The 26,957-nt window shown below is 34.6% G+C and overlaps 1 protein-coding gene across 1 annotated transcript in view; it reads left to right on the top strand.

Annotated features, from left to right (window-relative positions):
• Positions 1-26,957, top strand: part of LRP1B (LDL receptor related protein 1B) — a 2,167,013-nt gene that overhangs the window by 1,830,411 nt on the left and 309,645 nt on the right. The window contains exons 44-51 of the mRNA XM_070768349.1: positions 5,287-5,479; positions 6,147-6,272; positions 10,617-10,745; positions 13,120-13,239; positions 20,937-21,050; positions 21,294-21,443; positions 24,379-24,501; positions 26,503-26,622. Of these exons, the coding sequence (XP_070624450.1) occupies positions 5,287-5,479; positions 6,147-6,272; positions 10,617-10,745; positions 13,120-13,239; positions 20,937-21,050; positions 21,294-21,443; positions 24,379-24,501; positions 26,503-26,622 (1,075 nt within the window). The remainder of the gene's footprint in view (positions 1-5,286; positions 5,480-6,146; positions 6,273-10,616; positions 10,746-13,119; positions 13,240-20,936; positions 21,051-21,293; positions 21,444-24,378; positions 24,502-26,502; positions 26,623-26,957) is intronic.

The raw sequence follows: 26,957 nt of genomic DNA on the forward strand, positions 1-26,957 counted from the left end.
ACACAGAGTCGGACACGACTGAAGCGACTTAGCAGCAGCAATATAAGATAGTCAAAACATTTCTGCATATATCCTTATAACAGCCCTGTGAAATTGTTGAAACATGTTTTAATCACCTCCATAATAAAGATGAAAAAGCTACATTTTTTTTTTTTTTTTAAGTAAAGCATCTTCCCCAAATCCACTCTGCTCAAGAATGATCATGCTTCCATTTGTATGTGGGCCTAATGAGCCCTTCCCATTATAACACAATGATTTCCAAAATAGAGATAATTGAGTAAATTCTGTATCTGTGAATTGGATGTTGATTATCAAGCCCTCCTGATTGTGATGTTGAAAAGCAAAAAGCCAATTCCTTTATTCAAAATATGCTCCAACATCACCATTTATGTATTTTGTCCACAATAAGGAGACAAAAATTTCTTCTAAATGAAACCAAGCAAAATAATCTATATCAATGCCTTGAAAGGTATTCTTTGAACTTTTTGCTGTCTTAGAGGCAAATTATTATAGACTTCACTTCTTTAAGGCTTAGCGTCCTTTCTTTCCTTCTTCTTTTGCATGTTTACTATTCAGTTACTAAAATTATATCTCATCTCCTTGCTAGAAGAGAAAATTCATATTGGTTTCTCTCTTCTAGAAATCTGAGTACTTCATTTACCTAAGAGGTATGCTTAAATTTTAAACCATCCCTTAGATCATTCACTGATTTTCCAGAGTTCAGAGGAGCTATTTGGATAGGTTCCTTATGGATTAGATTAAGAAGCAAAAGTTAAGAAAAAACGACTAGACAACAAATATGTCTATTTTCTGATTTGTCCTTCTAAATGCTGTTGCAGTCATATATACTTAATGTTATTTCTGAAAATACTCTTTAAAAATTTCTGGCCTTTATTTAAAAAAATTCAGATATGATTTACATACATTAAAATTTAAAAATTTAAATTGTAAAAATCTTCACACACATATGCGTGCACATAATCTGTGAGTCATCATCACATCAAGATAATGAACATATTAATAAGTTCTACAGATTTTGTTATTTCCCTTTTTAATCCTTTTGTTCCCACTCTACTCCTTCCCACTCTATCACCAGAAAGTGTTGTTGTTGTTATTGTTTTGTTGTTGTTACTACAGATTATTTCTCATTTTGTAGAAGTTTATATGAATGGCAGCATATACTTTATACTCCCTTTTGTCTCGCTTCTTTCACTCAGCATGATTATTTTGAAATTTATGCACAGTGTGACATACATCAATAATTCATCCTTTTTATTTCTCAGTAGTATTACATTGAATGTGTTAAGGAAAAATAGTATATATGACACTTGTCAAAATGGTAAGTGAGACTTTATTCAGAACTATCAGGATAGATATAGAGATTACTACAGTGGGGTTTTGCAGTAGAAGACAGACTGAGCTCAACTATAAATAGAAGGAAAAGTAGACATTTATAGCCAGGAAGCAAACAGGCCATCAGTGGATGGACAATTACTAAGAGGAAATGTCAGAGGTAAGGGAAAATTCTGGCTAAAGTGACCTAACATGATTCTTGGTGAAGAGAGACTTAGGTGATAAGAATTTGATCCCCAATCTGAATGTTTTTTATTTTGTTTTCTTGCCTAATTATACAGGCTATTAACCCTAGGATAATGTTTGGTAGAAATAGTATGAAGGATTATTCCTGTCTCATTCCTAGTTTTATTTCCATTCCTAGTTCCAGTCTGAGTTTCTGTCAGGAATGGATGCTAGATCCAACCAATAAATTCTCTGCTTTCATTGAGATATTCCTAGGGGATTTCTTATTTTGCCTGTTAATGTGATAAATTATACTGATAGGCTTTAAAAATGCTAACTAAACCTGTATTCCTTGGAAAACCTCACTGCATCATTCAGTTCAGTTCAGTCGCTCAGTCATGTCCGACTGTTTGCGACCCCATGAATTGCAGCACACCAGGCCTCCCTGTCCATCACCAACTCCCAGAGTTCACTCAAACTCATGTCCATCGAGTCAGTGATGCCATCCAGCCATCTCATCCTCTGTCATCCCCTTCTCCTCCTGCCCCCAATCCCTCCCAGCAACAGAGTCTTTTCCAATGAGTCAACTCTTTGCATGAGGTGGCCAAAGTATTGGAGTTTCAGCTTTAGCATCGTTCCTTCCAAAGAACACCCAGGACTGATCTCCTTTAGAAAGGACTGGTTGGATCTCCTTACAGTCCAAGGGTCTCTCAAGAGTCTTCTCCAACACCACATTTCAAAAGCATCAATTCTTTGGCGCTCAGCTTTCTTCACAGTCCAACTCTCGCATCCATACATGACCACTGGAAAAACCATAGTCTTGACTAGACGGACCTTTGTTGGCAAAGTAATGTCTCTGCTTTTCAATATGCTATCTAGGTTGATCATAACTTTTCTTCCAAGGAGTTAAGCGTCTTTTAATTTCATGGCTGCAGTCACCATCTGCAGTGATTTTGGAGCCCCCCAAAATAAAGTCTGACACTATTTCCAGTGTTTCCCCATCTATTTCCCATGAGGTGATGGGGCCAGATGCCGTGATCTTCGTTTTCTGAATGTTGAGCTTTAAGCCAACTTTTTCACTCTCCTCTTTCACTTTCATCAAGAGGCTTTTGAGTTTCTCTTCACTTTCTGCCATAAGGGTGGTGTCATCTGCATATCTGAGTTTATTGATATTTCTCCTGGCAATCTTGATTCCAACTGTGCTTCTTCCAGCCCAGTGTTTCTCATGATGTACTCTGCATATAAGTTAAATAAGCAGGGTGACAGTATATAGCCTTACATACTCCTTTTTCTATTTGGAACCAGTCTGTTGTTCCATGTCCAGTTCTAACTGTTGCTTCATTATGTATTGCTAATATTGTTGATCTCAAAAAGCTATCTTTTAGTTTCATTGATTTTCCCCTAATTTTTTATTTCCTATTTCCTATTTATTGTACTCTCTTCCAACTTTTATTTAATTTAGTAAATGTGATTCTTGGACCCATGTAAATTTTGGAAACTCTTTTCTCTAATCCTTTTGAATGCCTCATGCACATGTGAGGTGTTTATTCATTTCAGTTCAGTTCAGTCACTCAGTTATGTCTGGTTCTTTGCAACCCAATGGACTGCAGTATGCCAGGCTTCCATGAGTTTGAGCAAGCTCCAATTCCTGGAGCTTACTCAAACTCATGTACATCGAGTAGGTGATGTTGTCCAACCATCTGTCATCCCCTACTCCTCCTGCCTTCAATCTTTCTCAGCATCAGGGTCTTTTCCAGTGAGTCAGTTCTTCACGTCAGGTTGCCAAAATATTGGAGTTTCAGCTTCAGCATCAAGTCCTTCCAATGAATATTCAGGACTGATTTCCTTTAGGATCAACTGGTTGGATCTCCTTGCAGTCCAAGGGACTCTCAAGGGTCTTCTCCACACCACAGTTCAAAACATCAATTCTTCGGCATTCAGCCTTCTTTATGGTCCAACTCTCCCGTCTATAAATGACTACTGGAAAAACCATAGCATTGACCATATGGACAAAGTAATGTCATTAGCAAAGTAATGTCTGTGCTTTTTAATATGCTATCTAGGTTGGTTATAGCTTTCCTTTCAAGGAGCAAGCATCTTAGTTTCATGACTGCTGTCACCATCTACAGTGATTTTGGAGACCAAGAAAATAAAATCTGTCATGTTTCCAAAGTTTCCCCATCCATTTGCCATGAAGTGATGGGACCAGATGCCATGATCTTAGTTTTCTCAATGTTGAATTTTAAGCCAACTTTTTCATTCTCCTCTTTCACTTTCATCAAAAGGCTCTTTAGTTCTTCTTCACTTTCTTCCATAAAGGTGGTGTTATCTGTATATCTGAGGTTATTGATATTTCTCCCAGCAATCTTGATTCCAGCTTGTGCTTCATCCAGCCCAGCATTTTGCATGATGTACTCTGCATATAAGTTAAATAAACAGGGTGACAATATACAGCCTTGATGTACTCATTTTCCAATTTGGAACTAATCTGTTGTTCCATGTCCAGTTCTAACTGTTGCTTCTTGACCTGCATTCAGATGACTTGCCTACTTTCTCAGGAGGAAAGTCATGTGTTCCGATATTTCCATCTCTTTATGAAGTTTCCACACTTTGTTGTGATCCACACAGTCAAAGGCTTTGACATAGTCAATAAAGCAGAAGCAGATGCTTTTCTGGAACTCTCTTGCTTTTATTATGATCCAGTGGATGTTGGCAATTTGATCTCTGCTTCATCTGCCTTTTCTAAATCCAGCTTGAACATCTGGAATTTCATGGTTCATGTACCATTGAAGTCTGGCTTGGAGAATTTTGAGCATTACTTTTGCTAGCATGTGAGATGAGTGTAATTGTGTGGTAGTTTGAGGATTCTTTGGCATTACCTTTCTTTGTGGTTGGAATGAAAACTGATTTTTTCAAGTCCTGTGGCCACTGCTGAGTTTTTCAAATTTGCTGGCAAATTGAGTGTAACATTTTAACAGCCTCGTCATTTAGGATTTGAAATAGCTCAACTGGAATTCCACCACCTCCGCTAGCTGTGTTCCTAGTGATGCTTCCTAATGCCCACTTAACTTCACACTCCCTCTGCACGATGTCACTGTTGGTCACTATCTCAGGCTATAAACTCTGGAGGTTATGGGACTCACGTGGTTAGTTCCTGTTACACAGGAATCACTGTCATTTCTTACCTGATATCCAATTTGTTGAAAAGCCTTGTTTTATATATTTTGGTTAGTTTTTTAGTTGTTTTATTGGGAAGGGAAATCTAGTCCCTTTTACTTCATCTTCGTCTGAGTGAAACTTGTTGGTCTTTACTTTTAAATTTTTATTTCTAATGCGTGGATAACCTGTTAAATCCATTTGTGTTGTCTAAAGGAATAACCTGGATCAAATTGTATTGTGTATTTTGTATATAGTTCTGAAAGCTTAATGAGTATTTACTACATATCTAATGATTTCTTAATAAAAATATTTGATAGTAATAACAGTTAATCTCATATTTTTGTCTTGATTTTGGTTTATAATACTAAAAGTACACATTTGCTTAAAGTGAATGACTACTAAATAGAAATATACTTCAAAATATTAAGTAAGCACATTACAAAAGGTAAGGATGGTTATGATATTTAAAATAAACCTTAATACAGTTAGTGAAATGTATTTTTATCTGATTATTTCAATTGATTAAAATAAATGAATAATATCTTTTTTGAGCAAAAACATATGCAGAAATTTTCATTTTTAAAAATATGATATTTTACTTTATTTTAGGTGATTGTCAAATCTGGGCCAGGAACTTTTCTCAGTCTGGCTGTATATGACAATTATATCTTCTGGTCAGATTGGGGAAGAAGAGCTATCCTGCGTTCTAACAAGTACACAGGAGGAGATACAAAAATTCTTCGTTCTGATATTCCACATCAACCAATGGGTATCATAGCTGTTGCTAATGACACCAATAGCTGTAAGTTACCATAGAAAGCAAATTTATTCCTTAATGATATAGTCTCTCAAAAACATATATATGTGAAAAAAAAACCCATATATATGTGTGTATATATATATATATAAGTATATATATATAAGTAATAGTTGGATTTTGTTTTCTTACTGTTTCTGGGGCTACTATTCATGCTTTGATCATTGAATATATTGAAATTGAACATTTTATGGAAATTTTGTAGTTCTTAATTTATCACCAGAGGAATGATTCACTTTTAATTATTAGTTTCTGGATATCTATTTCACACTTTCTCACTCCTCTTATTTTTGGTGATTCAAATCAAGTTGTTTTCAAGAAAATAATACTTGTTTTACAAGCTTTGCATCTGGCCTAAACTTTTTTTTTTTAATCACTGAAATACCTACAGAATTGCAGTTTGCAGTATTTATGTAGTTTCTGGAGGTACCAGTGTATTGAATGACAAATATGTTAGAAAATGTAGAGATTTGTTACATATTTTTCAATGTACTTATTATTTGGAATCTTTAGATTTTCAAAAGCCCTGTATCTTCCTTGTTCATGAGATATTTTGAGAGATTGAGGTTGTCTGACAGTTCACTGCTAATCTATAGTAACACAGTACAGGAATTCAGTATAAAATGTCACCAATAAAACCTCTTCATTGCAGGTGAACTTTCTCCATGTGCATTATTGAATGGAGGTTGCCATGACTTGTGCCTTTTAACTCCTAATGGCAGAGTGAATTGTTCCTGCAGAGGGGATCGAATATTGCTGGAAGACAACAGATGTGTGAGTAAGTAAAGAGAATTAAGATGTGATGGGACACATAACTGTTCAAAATGGCACACATGGACTTTGGAATTGTTTTAGCATATGTTTGACGTTGTACTCTTCTCCATTATTAGAGACCCTGTTGGCTTATCTCTCTATTCTAAGAAGAGCTGTTTACCATTCTACCTATAGCACCATGTGATAGGTAATAATAACCCGAAGAGTGATAAATGTTGTATCCTCTGATTATGGCTGGAAGATGTTGGGTAAACTGGAGAAATACCTATACACAATGATATCTGAAAACTTAGGAGTTATGATTTTAAGAATTCAATCAATAGCAAAATTAATTAAAGCCAAAATAAACCAGTGTACAGACAGTAGCTTAGTAGTGAACCCACTCACAGTTGGTCAGAGTATGTAAATGAGAAAGAATGTCTCACACAATTTATTTGTAGTCATTTCTGAACTGTTAATTAAAAATGTAACATTGCAGCCTTGTGTGATGTTTATACCTCCCAAAGGCATTACAATCTTTAATTAGTACCATTACAGTATATACTTATTAACAGCTAAGTTTCCCAAACTGTTTCTACTGTAAATAACGGTTCAAGTTTTCTAATATTGTCATGAAAATTATCCAGCAACATAAAAAGGGTTAATTTCTCTTTAACATCAAGACTAGTTGTGAGTAAGAAAGACAGGAGAGAAGCATTTTGGAAAACTAAAATTGGTAAACTCTTACGATGTGTTCAGTTTTTTTTTCTCCTCATCTGTATATTCATCTCATATCTTTCATCTTAGAAAATCAATAGAGTTGTATATGTCTACATTATAAAAATAAGAATCATAAGCTGAAAGTATTTTTCAGTTACATCTTTTGTCTTCTTTCAGTCTTTGTATACCAGAAGGATCTTCTCTTTTGCCTGTTCTTATTTTAATACAAACAAGTGTGATTCTTGGATTCATGTACACTTGGAAACTTTTTTCTAATACAAACACTTTGACATAATTTTTTTAACCAGGAGAACTACTACACCTAATGCAAGAACATATACATATTTTCTCACTTTGTGTGTTGGCACATAATCCAAAAGGGCATTTCTTAGCAAAATAGTAAAAGACTTTAAGAATGTGCTGAGGCAAACAAGGGAGTGATGTATTTGGCCAGTAGACAGTTAATTTCAATAATTTGGGCCACAAATTCCAATGTTTTTTCATTACCTAACATTTCCCGGAATTTCTCAAGCAATTGCTTAAACTCTCCATTTCAGTTTGCCTTTGTGGTTTCAGCTGTAATTGTCTGGATCCGACGCCATCTGTAAGCCTGGAGTGTTAGCCATGCATTAGAATCACTCATGTTGCTTTCACAGGTCACTACAGGCCAATAGTAAACCAATGCCTCTAGTCAAAACAGCAAGGCTTATTTGTAGACAGTAGATTCCTGTCCTTGCAGCAAAATAGATTAAATACATCTGTCCCTACTAAGCCACCTGCGTCTCACTATTGATGAGAGGGGATGAATCAGACAGAAAACTGTAGTGTTAAAACAAGCACAGTTGTATTCACGTGGAACTGCAGAGTGATACTGGATTCTTCAGAGCTGACAAATCTTTACAGAAGTATCTTGTATCCATTGTGCATTCATATTGAAATTCTGTGGTCCAGCAGAGAGATTGAAAAGTAACTCTTGGCTTCTTCTTGTCAAATCTATCTTTGGGAAATGATGATGTTTCTGGAATATCGGGGTCCACATCTGAATTAGTTCACCCAGAGCAGTTTATGAATGTTAATGGCAACAAGGGTGAAAGGTTATTTACTAACATCTACTTGAGGGCAAAGGAGAGAAAACCATTTGTTATCATAACTCTTGAGAAAAAAGATGAGGCAATTTCATTTTACATGACATTGCTAACCTTATTAACACCCATAACAGAAATAAGAATAGCAAATATAATTAGATAAAGCAATTACCTTGTAAGAGAATGGAAGACAGCTGAACCACAGTTTTTGTTTCTAGAGAGAGGCAGAAAATACTCACTACTATTTCTTCAAATGAACATACCTAAATAAGAATTGTGCTCATACACTATTTGTTTTTTTGCATAATAAACCATATTTACTATAAATATTATCAACTTTTCCTCAAAGGTATGATGATTATAAAATCAAAATATGACATTTTCTATCATAGCAATTATTTTTCACTGGAAATGAGAAATTAAACAGTATGTGTTTAAAATAGACAAAACAAGTTAGGAATGCCAATGGACTCTCAGTAAATGGATGAATTTTATTCAGTTCATAATCTAAGGTGATTGTGGGCAGTAAGTCAGCACTCTTCTTAAAGATAATAATTCTTTAAACTGAGTGGTATTTTTAGACTCTTATTTTCTTGTTATTTCCTCTAACATGGCATTCTACCTTAGCTACTGACTAGTGAAATTAGACTGCACCAAGAAAAACAAAGTTAACTTTGGAGAAGGCTGCTATCATTTAAAAAGTTAAATTATAAGTCATTAATAGGTAGATAGAGAAAATATAAATATTCTGTAAAAATGGTTACATTCTAGGAATAATAAAGAAACAAAACACTGGGAACTTCAAAGAGTATTAGTGTCTGTTTAATCGAATATTCCTGAAATAAATCCTAAAAACTGATAGCAAATTATAAAGTTAAACTATATTTCCTGCATTAGTAGAGATAAATGAATTCTAATTACCTCCAACATAATTAATATGACTTACTTTCCCTGTATGGTTTTTCTACAAGCAGTAGATTGGGTGCTGTGCTGTGCTAAGTTGCTTCAGTTGTGTCAGACTCTTTGCAACCCTAAGGACTGTGGTAGCCCACCAGGCTCCTCTGTCTATGGGATTCTCCAGGCAAAAATACTGGAATGGGTGGCTGTGCTCTCCTCCAGGGGATCTTCCCGATCCAGGGATCTAACCTGCGTCTCTTACATCTTCTGCATTGGCAGACGGGTTCTTTACCACCAGCACCACCTGGGAAGCCCAATAGACTGAGTATACGCAAGCAGACAGCACAAAATGCAGCAGAAACCTTGTGTTCCAAAAGCTTGCTAGTAAATCAGTTGTTTAAGAATAAAAATAAAGGAGTGGGATAGTTTGGGAGGTGGGAGGCAGGATCAAGAGGGACAGGACATATGTATGCCTAAGGCTGATTCATGTTGATGTATGGCAGAAACCAACAGAATATCATAAAGCAATTATCCTCAATTAAAAATAAATAAATTTTTGAAAAATGTCTATTTTCCCCAAGAGAGATCATTCTAAAACAGAGGTCACATATTGGCATTCCAGGGATGAAATCTAGCTGTAGAAAAGCTTCTTTGTACTCATGGCTGTTTTGTACTCACAAGTTGGTCAAATCACAAAAAACTCGGACTTTAAATTTCTTACAAGAATCCTGGCACTTAGAAGTGGGACAATAGGGCAGTGGTTAACTGGAGCCCATAAGCATCTGCTGCATGTGCTTTTCAGTTTATCTTGGTCTTCTACCAGCACCCCCTACAGACTCCCATGCATTTCAAGGAGTAGGTACTGATCACATGTGGCAGGAAGAGACGGTCTTCTCCCTGGTACCTCTCACAATGTAAATAGCACAAGAGGCTCTGTCTATTCTATAGAGAATAATTTCAGCAACTCTAGTACTTCTGAGTGATAGAAATTGTTAAAGAGATTTTTTTCAGCAGGTAGTTGGAGAGGAAGGACATTTGGAGGTGAGACTTCAGTGAAATGAATCAATTCAAGGCATCCAAGATGAGAATTCTATATGCTGAAAAATTTCAGTGTATGGAAGAATATATGAGATTTGAATAACAAGATACAAAAACACTATCAGTATGTACAGAGCTTATTTAACTGGCTCTTCTTAAACATTTATTTTTAGGATAAAGTGCTAAGCAAGATGCATAAATATAGTCACCCAAATTTAAGCCCCTCCTTCTTTCCACACGTGTACAGTCACCAAATAGTTAACAAAATCCACAAGCATACTTTATTTTTTTTTTAATTGAAATGAATCTGCCACAGGTATACATGTGTTCCCCATCCTGAACCCTCCTCCCTCCTCCCTCCTCCCTCCTCCCTCCTCCCTCCCCGTACCATACTTTAAACACAAAGATAAAGTTAGGCAACTTATGAACATTTGCAAAGCGAGCTTGAAAACAACACAATAAAAGCGTCCCTCTTAATTTTTTTTGTAAAGGAATTCCATAAACAATTGCCCTTTATTAATTTTTATATAAGCAAATTTGTATTTTTATGATTAAGATTAAAGGAAACAATTGTTATGACATCAAAAATGTTTGTTATTATACGAAATATTGACCTTTTTTCCTTTCAGCTAAAAATTCTTCCTGCAATATTTATTCAGAATTTGAGTGTGGAAATGGAGAATGTATTGATTATCAGCTCACCTGTGATGGCATTCCTCATTGTAAGGATAAATCAGATGAAAAACTGCTCTACTGTGGTAAGTTTTCAGTGTGTGATTTTCTCATTTCAGAGATAAGTTTGCAATTATTTTTATAGTTTTTGGTATGAATGTCTCCATTTGGTTTGTATGTATGATTTTCTTACTGCCTCTCATTAACATGTAGATTAACAATTGATTTGGCTTGTTCTTATTCAAATTGGGCACCTTATTTCCTACCCAAATACACATGATATTAATTGAAGAATTTCCTCATAGTTTCCATGCTTGAAGTATAAATTTAAATACACAGGAGCCTGTTTTTGAGCTCCATATTTATTCTTCATTAGCAAAGGTTTTAGGCTTACATTTAAAGATGTCAGAAGTATTAGTTATTGGCTGGATATTGCAGGTTTAACCTGCAGCAAAAGTCCACCATCAGTCAATGGTATATTGTTGTATTGATATCAAGGTCTTATTCATTCTAAATAATTTTGCTTCTCGGATTATCCCAGGGCTATTGCCCTTAGGTACAAATGCTGATTGCTTTAGCCCTGGTGTCCATTAAGTATGGAATTCCACCTGTTGTGCCTCTGTAGGTGACAGCAAATGATAGTCAACCTTTCCCTCTCCCATAGAAATATAAACTGGCTTTTGGACTCTATAGTAAGCAACTGTTACTTGCCTTCATTTCAACAATGTTGTTCCTGAAAGCATGCATCTATGCAATCATTAATAGTTGAGGTAGAATTGATCTAGAATATTTCTAAAGTAGTCTGATTTATTCTTATGCTGTATAGTATTGGTATTATATGCTCTTCAAAATTTAGGTATCTATATCTGGAATTGTATTTGGCTTCTGTATTTCTCTTTTGTTTTATTTCTTGTCAAAGAAAGTTAAAACAAGAGTAAGGTGGATTTGGGGAAATTCACAGGAAGTTTTGTCACTCTTTTATATTGCAGAGTAAACATCCTTGGCTAAAATGATAGTTAAATGTAATTTGTCTGTAATCAACATGTAACTAAATCTTAGGGAATTTACCTCAAATAATGTGTTTACCAAAATCAATAGCTATGTCCTGTACATCATGAAAATAAAGCATATAAAAATGTGATAATAATTACATTTTATGTGATACTAATATATTATGAATTGGCTTGAAAATATATTTCACATTATTTTTATCTTCTTAGAAGGCAGATAATATTTGTCTGAAAAGGGGCTAGCAAGCTTTTTCTGTAAAGGGTATGCTGCTATTTTGTGATTTTGTGGGTCATATATGCTTTTGTCACATATTCTAGTGTTTTAAACAATCTTTTACAAATGTAAAAATCATTATTAGTTCCAGAGCCAGATAAAATCAGGTTCACATGCTGCATTTGGCCTGTGGACTATAGTTTGACAATTTCAGACATAGATTCCAGATTTTAGAATCACATTTGAGTTTAAATGTTTGTTCCCAAATCTTTTAGTTTGTGACTAGTATGAGGAAAGGCCATTACTTTTCTTATATTTTAGTTTCTCACTACAAATCTTCCCTGGTGGCTCAGTTGGTAAAGATTCCGCCTGCAATGTGGGAGACCTGGGTTTGATCCCTGGGTCAGGAAGATCCCCTGGTAGAAGGCTTGGCAACCCACTCCAGTATTCTTATGTGGAGAATCTACATGGACAGAGGAGCGTGGAGGGCTACATTCCATGGGGTTGCAGAGTCAGACATGACTGAGCACCTAAGCACAACACAGCACACTACAAGCACCTAGCTGGAATGGTGGTTGGGAACATTAAATAAACGTATGTGTATTTACATATGCTCAATACAGAGCCTGGCACAAAAGAAGCTTTCAGTAAATGGCAGCTATTATTATTGTGAGTGGTACCTTCTGCCCCAAATCAGAAAATGTCAGGAGATTCTGATTAAGGTAAACAGATTTCAGAAGGCAATTATTCTTCTGCTTTGAAAATTCTAATAGATCCTTTAAGATGATTTTTAAGAGAAATTTATGGATAAATAGGTGACTCTTGAATTCACTGATTCAGGAATAAATGTTTTGTTTGACTCTTCTTTTTCTTGATTTAAAATACTTGTGGGGTGCAAAGGAGATAGGGGATAGGTGTTGGAGTGCCTTTGTTACTTTTGAGGTAGAGATTCATTGAATATGTGATACAAGTTTATTTCTGTCCTACCTGACAGAAATCCTAGAAGCAATAAAGTGGGTATAATTTGGCGAGACCTCCAAGTGTGAATCATTGAAGTTAAAATAGTCAAAGAGAGTTTTTTCATAGATATTCTAATCCAGAACTTGAATGCCACACAGCATCTGTTCTTTAGATCCACAATCCGGTTATTGTGAATGAGATCTTACCTGTAATCTTCTTTTTGTAAAAATATTTCTATAAGCCCTCCAAGTATGTGTTTTCACTTTTCCATGTAAGAAAACAGAAGTTGTCGAAGAGGTTTCAAGCCCTGCTACAATCGCCGTTGTGTTCCTCACAGCAAGTTATGTGATGGTGAAAATGATTGTGGAGACAACTCTGATGAATTAGACTGTAAAGGTAAACACATGTCACATCAGCCTAGGAATATTATCATGCTAAGTGTTCCCCAAACTCTTCTACAGTGTATTCCTGAGAGTTCTGGAGTTTCACCTTTTTGATATATAACCCTGACTAGCATCTACGGACCATGCTTTGGTCAATGCTGTTGAAGAGAGTTATTAGAGTCAATTGAAAATTGATGACTATTTTTCTGTCTCTGGTTTCTATTTCTTTCTTTGCTCACTTCAAGATTCTTTTTCACCTTTTCAGTTCAACCTCCCTATTTGGGACATTTCTACCAGAAAGTATAATATTGAATTTATTGCTCCAAAATGTTCCCCTTCATTCCTTAATCCTACCTCCTACATGTGATCTCTTCATTTTCCTACTTATTGGAAAGGAAACCTTGGTATTCTTCTTTATTCCTCCTTCCACCATGCTTTATTAACCACATGCCCAATCATCAGCAAATCTTCCAATTCTTTGAAATATATTCCCTTTCAGCCTATTTTGAGCCTAGCTTAACAGAGTAAGCTTAACAGCCTTTTATTTGGTCTCCTTTTGGAAGTCAATTGGAACGATTGCTACTCTTTCCAATCAATTGAATGTTTAGTCATGCTAACACAATTTAACATTTTACATGTTAAATTTAAAATTTTACCATGGAACACATCAGCAGCCACACTACCTGGAATAGAACCCCAGCCCTATCACTAACTGTGAAACTTTGGATAAGGTACTTAACCAACTGGTGCCTCAGTTTTCCAAATTATAAGAAAAGAGACAATAGTTAAATAAGTGTATCAGTATTAGAACAGAACTTGGCATATAGTAAATGCTATGTAAAGATTTAGTTTTTTTTTTTAATTACTCCTCAGGTAAAGAATCCCAATGTTTGCAGAATAAGTGACAAGTTTTTAGTCTGACATTTATGGTATCCTAAAATCTGGAATCAACAGATCTTTCCAAACCAATTTCCCATTAAAAATCTTTCCATTTATTGAAAATACTTTATTGGGTGAAATTCTTTAAGAATAGAGACATAAAATTTGTAAGTTCTGTGTGTGCCCTCAATTTAGATCAAACTCTACAATAGTCATTTAAATAGGTAAAGATGCATATGAGGTGCCATGATTGCACTATTAAGAATTTTTTTTTTTTAACTTGGAGGTAACCTGAAAGGCTTCATAGACTAATGTCAAAGTCTAAAACAGTGGAATGGTTTCAAAACAAGAGAATTCCAAGTGGAGGGACCAATATTGAAAAGTGAAAGTAATTTGATGATTAGAGCCAGATTGCATATTGGGGAGTGTCAACAAAAATGAATTGACTTAGAAGGAACTGGGATATGATGGTGTTTTCTGGTGTCATGTTATAGAACATGAACTTTATCTTGTAGTCACCAGAAAGGAAAAAAAAAAGAGGAAAAAAACTGATTTTTAGAATTAAAACTATAATACTGAGAACAGAAGGACAAAATAGAAGGCTGTTACAGCAGTGAAAGCTAGGAATAAAGAGGAAAAAGACAGATATAACAGAATTTTAAGTGGTAGCATAACAGGTATTTTGGGGTAAGAAACATGGTAATAGAAGATAAGCATGTGTTGGTGGGGGCGAGAGGGGATGTTCCCAGGTGGTGCTAGTGGTAAAGAAACCACTTGCCAATGCAGGAGACATAAGAGACTCGAGTTCAATCTCTGGGTTGGGAAAAGCCCTTGGAGGAGGGCATGGCAAACCACTCCCGTATTTTTGTCTGAAGAATCCCATGGACAGAGGAACGTGGTGGGCTATAGTCCATGCAAAGGGTTGGACATGATTGAAGCATATTGGCACGTGTGTGTGTGTGTGTGTGTGTGTGTGTGTGTGTTGCCAGCTTTTAAAATATTATTTGTTTTCATTAATTTTTAAATTTATTTTTGCGTGCCCTTTGTTGTGTGAAACAGGGATAAGATAGTAAGAATGGTCCACATTCTGACGTTGGGGTACCTATAGACATTCAAATGGAACTGTTCAAAGGTTATATATATAAGCAGAGATATGGAGCTCAGTAGGTTTAGATCAGAAAAACTGATCTTGGATTTCTTAAAGAGAGAGAACTCAAAGGAGGTATGAAATAGAAGTTGTTTTATGAGAATGCATCAAAATGACCTATTGAAATTAAAATTGAAGATACTAATAAAGAAATGAAACATATACCACAAGAGTAATAAAATGAGCTTCATAAGAAATTATTTTTTTTAAAGAAAGGAGGATAAGTTAGTGTTACAGAGAAGGCAAGAGGGCAGGCATAGACTGGAAAGTCCACTATACTTGGCAAATAGATAATAATTTCTTGGTTACCTTCAAGAGTCAGTTCAGTGGAATGGGAAGGAAATACCAGATCGCACTGGATTGAGACAAATATGAATGGTGAAAGAGTAAAGACAGTGAATTCAGATTTTTTAAAAAGGTTGGTGGTAGAGAAAAGATGTATGAAGTACAGTTGTAATGAGAAAACTATAAAATGTTAAGGAAGAAGATAGAATGTGTACAAATTATTTTGTAGCTGATAAAGGATTGAGAAGTTACTCTGTTGTCTTAGAGTATATGATCTTGGCCAACCGCTTGAGAAGCTTACCATCTAAGTTGATGTAGTTTAGAAAGAGCCAAGAACATTTGAAAGTTAACTGTGGTTTTGTATTATCTATAAAAGACTAAAATTGATAAATTGTAATAAGACATTGGTAGTTAGTGGAGAGAAACAGAAAAGCATTTGGAAGAAAGAACAGGAAAGTAGAAAGAAACCCCCAAAATAGATATGTTCTATTAGTTATTATGCAAGGTGGAAAGACTATCATGAAAATAGTAAGCTGGGATAAAAATTAAAAGATAAATCTAGAATATGAAGGAACTGAATAATAGATGCAGAGAGTAGATTTCAATATAAATTTCCATGGCAAAAGAAGTCATGTAAATTTAATAAGTTACTGTGGAGTTTCTTGGAAAATAGTTTCTTTTAAAAAACAGTAAGAAAAAAAAAACAAAACAGTAAGCAAATTAGTGCATTTGGGTTTATGAAATATAATACCCAGTACATGGTGGGTGTTTATTAAACTCTTATGTGGCTGGTTGAAACCATAAGTCTTCTAAAAGTATAGATAGGTTTCATTTTGCTTAATGATATCAGTATCAGCTGAATAACAATATAAATAATTCAAAATTTTATTTCCCCCTTTTTAATCTAAACTCTTAGTTTCTGTGTTATAACTATCTCCGCCATATACTTGTAGACAGAACTACCATATTTGAGATTCAAGTTTTTGTCAAAACTTTTATTTTGTGATAATAATAGTGTAGTGATCATGACAATTGGATATCTTGTGAAGCAATAACAACAAAATTGTATGCCTTGAACTTCTTCCTATATAATGTAGCACATTTAAAACTACACATGCTCAAGGAGATGCTGTGTTACATACTATAAGTTAACAAATTTAAGTAAATGGTCTAGCTTCTGTAGGATAAACACATGGGTAGCTTTTTAGATGAAAGCTTACTTATTATATTTTCATCTTTTAGATTTGATTTTCCTCTCATATTAAGATTGTTCTCATGGTATTCTTTCATGCCATAGGGAAAATACTAACTTGGGTACTTTTTATATAAGCCAGTTTCTTATAAAGCATTAATTCAGATGTATGTCCATCAAACACATGGACACTTAGAGCATGTAAAAGGTCATGAAGGAAAAGGAACATAAATAGTCTTAGAAAGAATGAAAAAAGAATTATTTCTCTAGTCACTCCCTTTTTCTATAATCATTGCCACTTGGGGACACAGTGCTTTGTTGCATGTATATATGAACACACACACAAATCATGTTACTGTTTAATGTAAATAAAGTAAAAAATAACAAAATTTAAGTGGTACAATAAAATATCAATAAATATAGAGAGATTTTAATAGGCTTTGGAGAAAAGTTATGGTAGAATCATCTGAAGTACTATTACAGTTCTGTTTGTTTAATTTAGATGTTAATAGCAAATAACATGTTTTTAATGGCATATAGTCAAAGAATCTATTTGTGGAAATATTGTAAGGAATTATTTTTTATTTCTTGTCTTTGGAAGCAAAGTGAAAACCCAAATCCTCATCAATCTTTTATTACTGCCTCTTTGTAAAATTCCTTTCATAACTGAGAGCTTTAGACATCAAGCTGTCTGGTGGGGATCTGAGGAGTTGTTCAGAAAGTTTGTTATTCTTCATTCTTCTTCTGTTTGAGTGAATAGATTTATGGAGATTGCATCATATCCCTCCTTCGCTTCCTGTTAAGAGGAATATATTCCCTCTGAAAAGAACTTCCTTGGGCCGCCTGAACACCTTTAGGTGGACTGGAGAAATAAGCACTTCTAAGGCAACCTAGAGGAGAGGAAGCTGGTGTTTTTTTTCTGTTTTCCCCAAATTCATAGTAAAACTTTGAAGATTCCACAAACAACAAGCTAAGGAAAAGGATAAGCCTACCTGGAGGAGAAATCATTCTTTCTGGGTTCACATACCCTTGGAACCTAAGCAGTATAAGAAATAAAAGATGTGGTTCGAAAGTAAACAGAAGAGATGTGGCGGTGCATTTAATATATTTTTTCCTTGTCAGTTTCCCCTTTGCTACAGGTTGGGTAAGGGAGTTGGAAAAACAGTGAGTTAGCTTAGTTATAAGAATCATCCTAAGAACCAGGGAAAGACTGATCAATTTTATATCTTTGCTATCAAATTAAAGATTTTAACTAACATGGAGCGAAGGAAGTGGATTAATTAGGAGAATTAAGAAAGTATATAAAGGAAAGAAAGTGTATTCTTCTAATTTCTCTCTTGCTACTACTTTTGATCCAGTGTTTGTCAGATCTTCCTTCATAGTGTCTCATTGCTATTCCTGGTGTCACTCACAATTTGTAGGCTTTATTATTTTTTTTTTTGTGGCACATCTAGAGGAAAAATTATAGTATTTCTCACTCAGTTTACCTTTATTTGGACTACATTATTTTCTCTTCTCTTTTTCTCCAGGACTTTTAGCCTGGAAAAAAGTTGTCAGAAACTTGTCATATTCACTTGACAAATTAAAGATCGCATTATCTTTTTCCCTCAAACTCACCCTAGGATGAAACAAATTTCAGTATTTGATTGACCAAAACAACATAGAAGGGAATATGACAGAGGGAACAGAAAGGAAGAGGTTTTGGCACAAGAAGATTTTGCTTACTAATTAAGTGATGTTTTCTCTATTACCATGGATTTCTCCTGTTTTACAACTCTCCTTTCTTGTCTACAAGTGCTGGAGATGTTGATCCCCACAATCACCTTGCTCCTGCTGTTTATGGAATTGTGTAACTACTTAATATTCCCAATTCCAATACCACTTATCACCCTACATAATCCTTTGGCTGTTCCCAAACTCTAAATCAAGTCATGGAATCTATGGAGATAAGATGAGGAGTGAAGACACAACTGGTTCCTATTTGCACATCTCACACACTCAAATATGCTCTCCTAGCCCTCCCCACCAAGATTCATTAGCTCTATTTTTCATTGCAAAAATGGGAGAAAAAGTATTTCATCCTTTCTCCAGTTCTCCTGACACCCCCCCCAACACTTCATTTTTCCCCTACCTTTCTCTTAAATACCATTTTCTAACCACTCTTCTCAACTTTAAAGATATGGTTTCTTTTCATCTAGTTAGATCAGAGTCCCTCTGTTTATTTTTTCCTCTTCCCAGAATTCTATCCAAGACCCATGTTCTAATTGCTCAATGTTTCCACTCATTTCATTAGCCATTCTTTACACTCACTTCCACCTGAGAGCACCCAACACTACTTTTGAAACTCCATTACCGTGAAATCCCTGAAACTCCAGTCCTCTTAACTGTCTGAAATGCCATCGCCCTATTCATGGAGTCATGACTTGCCCTCTTCTCTCTATCTGCCACCAATATCCACTCTGGTGGATTCCATGAAATGTACACAGATTATCTGTGGAAGTTTGGAGGGAGATGGAGATGGTGGAATGGACTGTGATTGTCCCAGTACATCAGCATTAGGATTTCTAGCATCCCAAACTCTAACTGCAAGTATAGATAAAATTTAAAGTGCATTGTGCAATAAATCTTTGTAAACTTGATTAGGAATATTACCACTATCCAGAATATTGTTTCACAGAGAAATAAATTCTGAAATATAGTGTTTATAAGGAATTTTTTGGAACACAACCTCTTAATAGGAGACTGCTGAAAGACAGCAAAGTCAGAAGCAAAATGTATATACTCATCATGATTATTTTCTAAATTATGTATTTCATTAACTATTTCCATAGAAAAATATTGTACTGAAAAGCAATAGAAAAGAATATGGTTTATTTAGCATAAAAGAAAAATATCTATTTTTCCTCTTTGAAACAGTGTGTTTATCTCAGCTTATAATGGCATTATCTTTTCACATGATAAGATGTTATTTTTAATGAAGAAAACAGTGAAGCAATTATAATTGCAAATTGTAAATAAAACATTTATTCTAATCATCATTTAAACGTAAATAAGGATACAATTGCAAGATACAATTAAATATAAGAGCAGTGCATTTTGAAATACAAATGACATACATACCCTTGAGTAAAATTTGCATATTTTAAGATAGCATTTTAACCATTTACAATTGATATAATTTATATTTATAATTAAATAGGCTCTTTAGAGTATCAACACTAGTAAAAATGGCATAATCAAAGAGCCCTTCAGGTTGTTCATTAACATAATCAACCTGTGGAAATTTGAATTTGGAATAAAATTCTCACCTAAGTTAATCTAACACATAAAGCAAGCCATGCACCTGTTCACAACATATTGCTGGAAAACATTATATGGTAATGAATGTGTAAGCAAAGTAGAAAGGAATATATGATTAAGAATAAGCAATTCTGTACAAAGGATATATAATGATGGTAGCATATCAAAACTGATTTTCATCTAAGCATAGCAGGGAATTGGAAAGCCTTACTTTCCAATAACAGAAACAAGTCATACCACATTTATATGTTCCTTGGCGTGAGGCATCCGTATTTCCTATACCAAATGTTAGTGATGTGGCATATAAAGGAAGATAACATAGTATGATGACTTTCTAGCAGTGCTAAACTATTTCATCTTTGAGTAATAAAGAAAACACTCAGTGATTTCCTCCTCAGTCTCTCTCTGTCCATCTCTTTTTATCATAGTAGGAAACATTCCATTTCTTAGCAAACAAGTTAGGATTTCTCTGTATACACTCAGGCATTTGCTTAGAGTCATAACCTTGTACTTTTGAAGCTGAAAAGAAAGAGCATTTCATCAGCATTTATTTATTTATTTTTTGTTTGTTTGTTAGCTTAGTTTTGAAATGGAATAATCAGGTAGAATAAGGCACAGGCCTCTGCTTTCATGGAGCTTACAATTTAATAGGGGGAAAGATATCCAAGCAGGCAATTGCAATGCAGTATCATAAGTATCACAACATAGGGAAGAACTGTGTGACAGGGGAGAATATCTGAGGCATCTAACCCAAGCTTGGGATTGGGAGTCATGGATCAAGTTCAACTGCCCAGAGTTTGAAAAGCAAAACCAAACAAAATATAAGAATTAAAGCACTCAAAACGTTAAAAGCAAGAAATCATTATCTAGTTTACCTATCCATTTACTTATTTATCTATTTTTCTAGTTTCAACCTGTGCTGCTGTTGAGTTCCGCTGTACAGATGGGATGTGCATCCCGAGATCAGCACGATGCAACCAGAACATAGACTGCGCAGATGCTTCAGATGAAAAGAACTGCAGTAAGATATTCCATTACCTTTTGTTTGTGCATGCCTGTGCACCTTTGACATTTCACTGAACAGTGTCCAACTCCTCACTGAACCTTGTCCAGAATTGATATGCAATTAACCCCTGTGGTGTAGGATAATTGCATATTTACTTCTTCAAATGAGGTTAGCATTTCTTGTTTCTGTGACCTACATAAAAGGCTCATAATCTTTGCAGATGAGGTGTTTCTCATTTTTCTGTTTACCTCCTTATAGATAATACAGACTGTACATATTTCTATAAACTTGGAGTGAAAACCACAGGGTTCATAAGATGCAATTCTACCTCACTGTGTGTTCTGCCAGCCTGGATATGCGATGGGTCTAATGACTGTGGAGACTACTCAGATGAATTAAAATGCCCAGGTAATTCTAGAAAGAACAACAGTCTTTGCCTTGAAGATATATGTTGTATAGCACAAACTTACTAAATTTCATTCTTGATATTCAGTGGTTAAGATGAAAACAAATGTTGTAGACTAAATTAAAAATGATCATCCAGTTCTAAACATACCACTTTATACTTTTATGGAATGATACTCAAGAAATCTGTTCTATATTTGGATCAGTTTCCTTTTTCAAGTTCATTTCTTCGTTAATCCTTTTAACATTGGTGATAACATTTTAAAACGTGTAATTTATAAAGCTTTCATAGAAGCAGTATATACTGAGAGAAACTATCAATAGACTAAAAGAGGGAGACTGTTTCTCACTACCTGCTTTACTTGTATTATGCTTGTATTGTCATACTAGGCTATTGGTGCAGCTGTATAATCTTTCAGCATAGTAATATGGGTAACAGTTATCATTACTGCATAAAGGTCAGGCTGGTATACTGGTATCTATTAGCCATCTTTACCTATACAAGCAGTGTCATATGCAGTCTTAGGAAATTGCCTTCCATGAGAAGCTTATGAACTTGTTTCTTTCCAACTATTTGAGGAAACAAATTTTAAAAATGTATAATAGTATCAGAAAGACAGATGGTAAATTACTAACTGAAAGTAGATATGCTTGTAGGATTCTACTACATGTCTTCTCATCCTGCTATTTCCTTCTCCTACCCCTGCTGCTACACTCACTTTTCCCACATTTTGTTGATGTGTAATATTTTTTGAAATATTTTAAGATATGATATTCATAGGTATTCCACACACATATTTGTTTGTTATCCACAAGTGCACACACACAGTCTACTATAAAGAATTGATATTCTTAATAGTACATAATCTATCAATTAATTGGGCAATGACAGATCCCTTTCTCCTCCCATGGTCATCAGTGTGTAACACTCTGTGATGTTCCTTCTGGGTTTGAAGACTTGCTATGTCCTAGGAGGAACTAGAGAACTTGACGGGAGGCACTGAACTGCAGCTCACTGCAAATCCTCTACAATTTTAAATAAAATTTTATTCTTCATTATGTATGTGTGTGTGTGTTAGTTGCTAAGTCGTGCCTGACTGTTTGCAACCCCATAGACTGTAGCCACCAGGCTCCTCTGTTCATGGGATTCTCCAGGCAAGAATACTGCAGTGGGTAGCCTTCCCTTCTCCAGGGGATCTTGCCAACCCAGGGATCGAACTTGGGTCTCCCACATTGCAGGCAGATTCTTTATCTAATCTGAGCCATCAGGGGACTCTCTCAAAAGTGATTTTTCATCTTTAATTAGATCTACAAAGTTGGTGTTAAAAAAATAAAATGGAGGTAATTTTTGTATCTTAAAATAGTCATGCATTACTGTACTGATATTAACAAGTATACTCTAATAGTGAGTCAGTCACTCTAAAATTATGTAAACCTGAAGGTGCAAGGAGACCAATGATATCTAGTAAAGAGAAAAATCTAGTATTTTGTATGTGCTTTTGGAGGTCATAATAATACAATACCCCATAGTCTGAAAAATATATAATATACAGAATAATTTTATATACAAATACTTTTTAGTCTCATGATAATTTTTAAGGTAGAACAATTTCAGAGATTCTATTGCAACTTGTTTTTCTTCCTTAAAATAGAAAGTGAAAGTGTTAGTCTCTTGGTCTTGTCTAACTCTTTGCAATCCCATGGACTGTAGCCCACCAGACTCCTCTGTCCATGGAATTCTCCAGGCAAGAATACTAGAATGGGTTGCCATTCCCTTTTCCAGGGTAACTTTTCAACCCAGGGATTGAACCCAGGTCTCCTGCATTGCAAGTAGATTCTTTGGTATTTGAACCATCAGGGAAGCCCCAAAAGGTGATATGGTCAGTCCTGGGAAGTTGGTAGGGAGCAGAGGCACAAGAAGAGGAAAGACTTCCCTGACCAGAATCAAATCAGGGCCCTGATGGTGAGAGCACCAAATCCTAACCACTAGACCACCAGGGAGAAGCTAAAATAGAGTACGCTTATATAAATCTTGTCAAAGCATATGTACTCTTCAACTGTTGAACATAAAGTTTATACTTGCTCAGCAAAAACCTACTAATAATTTTGTAATTATTTTTTTCTGAGTATGGAATTAAAATATTTTCCACATAAAATGATACTTTGGCCTTAGGTTTACTTATTTTATAGTCATCTCAATTGTTTTATTTTACTTTTGTTAACTCTACATTATTTGTATTTAAACACTTGCTCCATTAATATCCTTCTTCTGATCCAGGATCCAATTCTAGATGGGATTTGTTATCATGTCTCCCTGATTTCCTCTGTTCCATATTCTTAATTTCTCCTTGGTTTTCATGATCTGGACATTCTTAATGACATTGAAACATGTAAAATATCATGTAATAAACGAGTTGCCAGTCCAGGTTCGATGCACGATACTGGATGCTTGGGGCTAGTGCACTGGGACGATCCAGAGGGATGGTATGGGGAGGGAGGAGGGAGGAGGGTTCAGGATGGGGAACACATGTATACCTGTGGCGGATTCATTTTGATATTTGGCAAAACTAATACAATTATGTAAAGTTTAAAAATAAAATAAAATTAAAAATTAATTAAAAAAATAAAATAAAATGTTTTATCTGGAAAAATAAATAAATAAATAAATATTCTCCTGATATGAAAATGTCAATATAAAATTTATTGTCAACTAAAAGTTATTCCTATTAAACACTTAAGAAAGCAAAAAAAAAAAAAAAAAAGAACATCTCAGCTCTTTTTTATTTAAGTTTTCTTGTTATTTATCTCTTCCAGTTCAAGGAATATTACTGTTTTGATATCTATCTGCATTGCAGAAGTCTAAGATTTATTTATTTGACATTTAATTTATTTACTTGTCTGTAATTTATTTGACACTGCATTCTATATTTTATCACAGTTCAAAACAAACACAAATGTGAAGAAAATTATTTTGGTTGTCCTAGTGGAAGATGCATTTTGAATACCTGGGTATGTGATGGTCAGAAAGATTGTGAGGATGGACTTGATGAATTCCACTGTGGTGAGACATTATATCTTCCTTTACTTTTATAAACCATATTATCATTTATATACTGATGTTACCTTACATAGGAATTTTACACAAAATATTGCTAAACAGTTTTAACATCAATTTTTATTTTTATGAAATAACACAAATGGTAAAAATTAAAACAGAACAGAAAAAATTTATAATGGAGAATAATAATCTCCCATCAAACCTTCTCTTTTAACCTTTCTGTTTTTGCTAGTGGATACCTCCATCAATCTAAATGATATATTTATACCTTAATTTCCTGACTTATTTGCTTTAGATGCTAATATATTTACCTTCTGCTGTGAAAAATAAGGATTTAATTCACACAACCCATGATATTCTTCCTACCTGTTATTGACTATTATTATCCTAAATGTTTCCATTCATTACATGTATAGGTTTAAATAGTATACTAAAACTTGCATTTCTTCAAAAAATCTCTCCCCATCCACCTCCTAATTTCTGTTTGTGTACATTTCGTTTCACTTGGCAAGGTAAGAAAATATTTAAATTTTTTTGTTAATTTATGAGATTTATGATATCCAGGCCAATTTTTTTAAAAGCATATAATTCTCTATTTTCATTTAGCTCAAATAACATACACCAGGGTGAACAGACAAGGATTAAAAATGGTTGTCTAAGAAAAGTCAAATTCCCATAAAAGTAAATATCATCACAAAATGTGAAAGTGCATTTTGTTTGATTATATTAGAGCCAGATTTTGAACAAGATTAATGGAGAACTTTAAATAGTTTATATAGATTCATGATTTCTGGAACAGAAGCCATTATACATTTGTATCTTCTTTAATATTTTTTCTGGTTTCGGCTTTTCTGAATGTCTCTCTTTTCACAGCTCATGTATGTAAATATTTTAAATAAAAATGCAAAGTTTTAAATAAGTTTATAAGATAAACATCAAATTTTATTTTATAGTCATTTATATTTTAATGTACTAATTCAGTAGAATTTTATTCTTGGGTGTTTGCTGGTGATAAATGAACTGAGGATAAAGGAAGGAGAGCAGTCACAAACTTTGTAAATAAATTAAGTATATTATCATAAATGTATAATTTCATAATAAAATACCAGCCACCATGCCAATGAATCTGTATGTTATTAGTCAGACTTAAGTGTTCCCAAGGGAGAGAAACAAAAACATCAAAGTTTTAAGTATGTATAGTATGTTAAGTATGTACAGATAGAAAACTGACAGCTTATCATAGAGCTAAAACCCCCTGAGTCACATGACTTTTAAAAACAAATGTGTATAGTGGTGAGTTCACCATATTTGTGACATTGCCTAGGATGTAATTTTTTTTTTTCTCCAGCTGTTCAATAACAGACTAAAAGTTAGAAGAATACCACACCTGGACTCTTTTTCTTTTTTTGTACCCTACATGTTAGAAAACAACAGGAATACATTTAGGAAGAGTGACTAGCATATTGACTAACTTGGAGTCATACCCTATGAGATTATGTTGAAGAAACAATGTTGTATGACCTGAATAACTCAGAGGGAATATGCAAGCCATTGTCAAAATTTTATTGTACTGTCATGGAGAAGGCAATAGCACCCCACTCCAGTACTCTTGCCTGGAAAATCCCATGGACAGAGGAGCCTGGAAGGCTGCAGTCCACAGGGTCGCTAAGAGTCAGACAGGACTGAGCGACTTCACTTTCACTTTTCACTTTCATGCATTGGAGAAGGAAATGGCAACCCACTCCAGTGTTCTTGCCTGGAGAATCCCAGGGATAGGGGAGCCTGGTGGGCTGCCGTCTATGGGGTCGCACAGAGTCGGACACAACTGAAGCGATTTAGCAGCAGCAGCATAGAAAAGAGGAAAGTGGCTTCTTTTATTTGGGATGACTGGTTTTAGTGAAGTCTAAAGAAGACTTTCCTCACTATCAGATCTTTCCTAAGATCGTCTCTAAAGATTCATTTTTTCTTTTGCACCTGAAACAAACCTTCTTGTGTATTTTTTAGATGCCTCTTGTTCTTGGAACCAATTTGCATGTTCCACAGAAAAATGTATATCTAAACACTGGATTTGTGATGGAGAGGATGATTGTGAAGATGGATTAGATGAAAGTGATAGCATTTGTGGTGAGTTGTCTCCTTTGTGTTCTTATCCAATTCTTAGGAGTATAATACATATGCTCTGTCATTTTAGAATATGCAGAGAACTTTCTTTTCTACTCTGTTAAACTTAATATGAAGTTTATATGTATATACATTTCAATGTAACTGTTTTCATTATTTTTATAACAACTTATTAATCTATATTTCATATATATATATATATACACAATTACTATTATGGTTTTAGGATTTTTTCCTGAATATCGACACATGATTGTATTTCTAGTCTTCAGTGACTTCTTCCAAATAAATCACTATGATTGGGATTACTCGGATAAAATGACTGAAAACTTTTTCAT

This window comes from Bos indicus, chromosome 2, assembly GCF_029378745.1.
Source record: "Bos indicus isolate NIAB-ARS_2022 breed Sahiwal x Tharparkar chromosome 2, NIAB-ARS_B.indTharparkar_mat_pri_1.0, whole genome shotgun sequence".
Classification (NCBI taxonomy): Eukaryota; Metazoa; Chordata; class Mammalia; order Artiodactyla; family Bovidae; genus Bos; species Bos indicus.